The sequence below is a fragment of the Monopterus albus genome, unplaced genomic scaffold, assembly GCF_001952655.1.
Source record: "Monopterus albus unplaced genomic scaffold, M_albus_1.0 scaffold126.1, whole genome shotgun sequence".
Taxonomy (NCBI): Eukaryota; Metazoa; Chordata; class Actinopteri; order Synbranchiformes; family Synbranchidae; genus Monopterus; species Monopterus albus.
This window is the reverse complement of record NW_018128006.1, coordinates 1,796,294-1,800,548: the sequence shown is the minus strand read 5'-3', so window position 1 is coordinate 1,800,548 and position 4,255 is coordinate 1,796,294. Positions and strand designations below refer to the sequence as shown.

At 39.9% G+C, this 4,255-nt stretch overlaps 1 protein-coding gene across 1 annotated transcript in view; it reads left to right on the top strand.

Annotated features, from left to right (window-relative positions):
• The window catches only part of ptpn11b (protein tyrosine phosphatase non-receptor type 11b), a 34,281-nt gene that overhangs the window by 18,230 nt on the left and 11,796 nt on the right, over positions 1–4,255 (top strand). The window contains exons 3-6 of the mRNA XM_020612576.1: positions 884–1,078; positions 2,836–3,028; positions 3,232–3,348; positions 3,503–3,616. Of these exons, the coding sequence (XP_020468232.1) occupies positions 884–1,078; positions 2,836–3,028; positions 3,232–3,348; positions 3,503–3,616 (619 nt within the window). The remainder of the gene's footprint in view (positions 1–883; positions 1,079–2,835; positions 3,029–3,231; positions 3,349–3,502; positions 3,617–4,255) is intronic.

The following is a 4,255-nucleotide window of genomic DNA, read 5'->3' as shown; positions in this document are numbered from 1 at the left end:
CTGTACCCACTGTATATCTTGTATAGTAGAACTGTGTGTGTGTGTGTGTGTGTGTGTGTGTGTGTGTGTGTGTGTGTGTTCACATTCATGTGCACCTATTCAAACCAGCCAGAAGATTTTGAATATGCAAAGTGGCACCAAATGGTTTTTGGCTTATCAGTCTTTGAGCTTGGCAGCTGCATGCATTTTTGTTCTAATGTTCTGCAGTCCTGATGCAGCCCTCCTCCAAGCACAATAGATATACAAACACTATGGAACTACAAAGCAATAAAATGAGGAGGATGCCCTGCATTTTTGTTTATAAAAGTTGAAGTGAATCATATTCTGGATGTGGATCAGTATTTTCCTTAGTCTAGTAGTTTTTTTTTCTTGCTGCTTTCCTACTTCATTGCTCTATTAAACATGACTTTTCATATATGCTTATTTTATTTATATTATTACTTGTATAGCTTGCAAGAAAAGCTCCAGGCTTGCAGAGACAAGCCTGCAAACAGAATCAGGTAAATTTGTGCAAGAAACTAACAGGAGCCAAATGACACATGCCACCACATTGGCAGATTGTTTTTTTTTTTTTTTCTTTGCTTTTTTTTTTCTTGAAGAAAATGAGGCTCAGCATCTTAAAATGGCAGCAGATGGCTTGATAAGCTGGACAACAAAGTGTGTTTTTGTTTGTGTGAGTATACTATATGAACGTGTGTGGGTGGCTGTTTGTGCGAGTTCAATGTTTAAATATCTGCAGGGTTCAAGCAAACGAGGAAAATACAAACAGAAAAATGCTCAGTGCATCTCTGCAGAGACTTCACATCTGTTTCCATGCATGGTTGCTAGCTGAGTGACTGATTCCCCTTTTTTTTTTTTTTTTTTTTTTTGTCGTCCTCCTCAGGCGTAACGATGAGGTGACTCACATTAAGATTCAGAACTCGGGCGACTACTACGACCTGTATGGAGGTGAGAAATTTGCCACGCTGGCCGAGCTGGTGCAGTATTACACCGAGCAACAGGATCTCCTGCGTGAGAGGAACGGCCATGTTATCGAGCTCAAGTACCCCCTGAACTGCAAGGATCCCACCTCGGAGAGGTGCTGACAGACTCGACACACTAACACCCACATGTGCAAATAGGTTCATTTGCATATATTTAAGCACTATATGGATAAATTCAGGTAAAGGGACACAAGTATACACACCGAAGGTCAAGGCAGCTCAGTACAAAGCTTGTTTATTTAAATTCATTAAAACTGCATTAAAGTTTCTTCCAGACTGTTTATTTTTATTCTAATAGCCTCAGGGGTGTCAGCCTGTAAAGTTTCATCCTGCCATGAGAAGTGGTTGAGAAATGCTATTGGTCTGCTCACTGTATCCTGCTATGGCCTAAATACTGCTTTTGAGGCATTTCCACCCTGCAGAGGACAAAACTCTGGGCAAAATATGAAATCCTTGTGATTTCTTGAATTTGATTGGAGGCATGACACACATCACATTTATTATTCTTTTTAAAGTTTAGATTAAAGCATCGTTACTATGCATTTCAGGTCTGTTCAATCTACAGAAGCAGTTTTGAGATCAGTTTAGGTACAATATAAAATTGTATTTTCAAGCACGCTATGTGGGGGTGCTGCTGTTTTTGTTTATGTTCACTGAGTATCCACACACTAGCATCCTTCTATACACAGCTTAGACAGCTTCATCACACCTACTCGCCTTTAAAGTAGGAGACCGAGACAGCTAGTGTATTAATGCCAGGAATCCATGCAAATGCTCACGCACTCACAGGAAGCGTGTTGAAAAGACACCTTTATCAAAAAATGATCACTTTCCAGCTGTGTTTAGTATGCTCTCAAGCCCAGTACATTCACTTTTTCTACACATCTGCATATCTCAGTTTCTGTTTAGGTCTTAAACGACTCGTGATCTGTGTTTTTGGTTTATGTGGTTTTTGCATTTGCCACGTCTTTTCATGCCTCCTACACGTTCTTGCTTGCCACACAGGAAAAAAAAAAAAAGAGACAGAGATGCAGGTTTTTCATCAGCAACTGAGTGAGGCTGCAGCAATAAGAGACACTTTCATTCTCGAGTAGGTGTATATACGCTTACGCTGCACATATAGTCATTAAGTTGAACCTTAAAGCTACACTATAGAACTTTTTCCCTGGAGGCAGGAAGCATAACGCCAACACGCCCCAAAACCCAATTTGGTCGAGTTTCTGTCTCAGTTCTTCTCAATTGTCTAGAAAATTCATCTAGCTTGAAAGCAGTTAGCCTGAGGCTGAGCTGCTTCATCTCCACAGGAGCTGGAGAACACACAGTGAACATGGCATCTGAAATAATAAACAATGATGTTCAGTTTTTGAACCAGTCTTTGTAAGATGCAAGTTTTTATTTGGTGTCTTCATTTTAATAGACACAGCCAGCTAATATGGTATGATGCCCACAGTAAATGGTTTTGACACTGAACGTCCTAAACATCACTAAGCCAATAATAAGATGGTGGGCAATTCAGGCACATGGGCTATCAAACAGACTTAAGATGATATGTATTGTAGTTTAAGGTGTTTTATATTGCAGAGTAAATAAAATGAAGGAAACATTAACACTTTTATAATTGGTAATAAAAAATTATAAACTAGCAATGTATAAACCTAGTTTTCAAATGTACAATATAACAGTTCTTAACATGTATAAATTGTTATTTTGAAGAACTGACACATCATATGATACGATCCTTTCACGTTCTTGGTCTGCATGCCCAGCTGCTATATAGTGTACATGCTGTGTATAGTTTGTCAGTGATTACTGTGAGGAGCTACTGTATCATAGTTTTCTCTCACACCTCCAGGTGGTATCATGGGCACCTCTCCGGACGAGACGCAGAGAAACTGCTCACAGACAAAGGCAAGGCTGGCAGTTTCCTAGTACGGGAGAGCCAGAGTAAGCCAGGTGACTTTGTCCTCTCAGTTCTCACCAATGAGGAGAAACACGAGAATGTGGACCGCAAGACCAAGGTCACCCACGTTATGATTCGCTACCAGGTGAGGTAGCTCATTTCAGACCACAGATGGAAGCTTATAATGTGTGGCCTGCCAGAGTTCATTGTTCAAACAAACACAGCACATTGTTGGTGCTTTGAGTCATGTATTTTTAAGCAGGTCATAATGTACAGTATGTAACTTTACACTCTAGGAACTCCTCGGATTTGTAGTCAAACTGTCGTTTGTCTGTTTATCTCCGGCAGGATGGTAAGTATGACGTGGGTGGAGGTGAGAGGTTCGATACTTTGGCTGACCTGGTGGATCACTACAAGAAGAATCCCATGGTAGAGAAAAGTGGCATCGTAGTGCATCTCAAGCAGGTTTGGAAGATGCATTCAACAAATACAAAGGATATACAGTAGCATGCAGTACCTTTTAAAGCTTAGATGTGTTGCAGTTTGCTGGTTAATTCAAACCACATGCAAAATTTTAAATTTAGAATGATTGATTAGTTTTGTTTGTAATTTACAACAGCCATTTAATGCCACAAGGATAAATGCAGCCAACATTGAGAACCGGGTACGAGAGCTCAACAAAGTAGCAGACAACTCAGAAAAGCCCAAACAAGGATTCTGGGAAGAATTTGAGGTATGTAGCTGCAAAACCATCAACACCAGAATTGCTCCTCTATGTCATGATTTTAAAAAATATGGACAAGTGGCACTTGAATACCCTGCGTGCGTGCGGGGTATTCAAGTGCCACTTTTTTAACCCGTCTGGCCCAGGCAAAGGTGACATGAGGCAATGCAACAGTCAGCCTATGTCGCTGCTAGTAATTTCATCCCAGCTTGGTATGTTTTTGCCACTAGTATAGATGTACAGTATTTTCCATAAGAGTAATTTGTCATATAAACGTCAAATCAAATGTCATCTTGTGGGCTGTTTGTTCCCTAATGCCTTTATTTGCTCCTCAGTTTTATATTTGTTTGTGTAGGTGTAGGCTACATCTATGTTGTACCCAGAGTGCTGTTTGTTGTCTTGCCATTAATGGAAATTTGTCATTCATTCCATCATAAGCTTTGAGCAATGATGTTGACTGAAGCTTATCCTACGACTTGTTGCCATGTTAATGTAACAGGTCATACATGTGAATAATTTCTAATGTTTCAGTGCATATTAGGCTATCTGTTATTAATTGGCATGTACTTGCCTGATACCAAGTTTTTATACTTTGGATTGGCAGATTTGATTGAAACAAACTTTAAGTTAATGCAGTTGTGCTTTTCA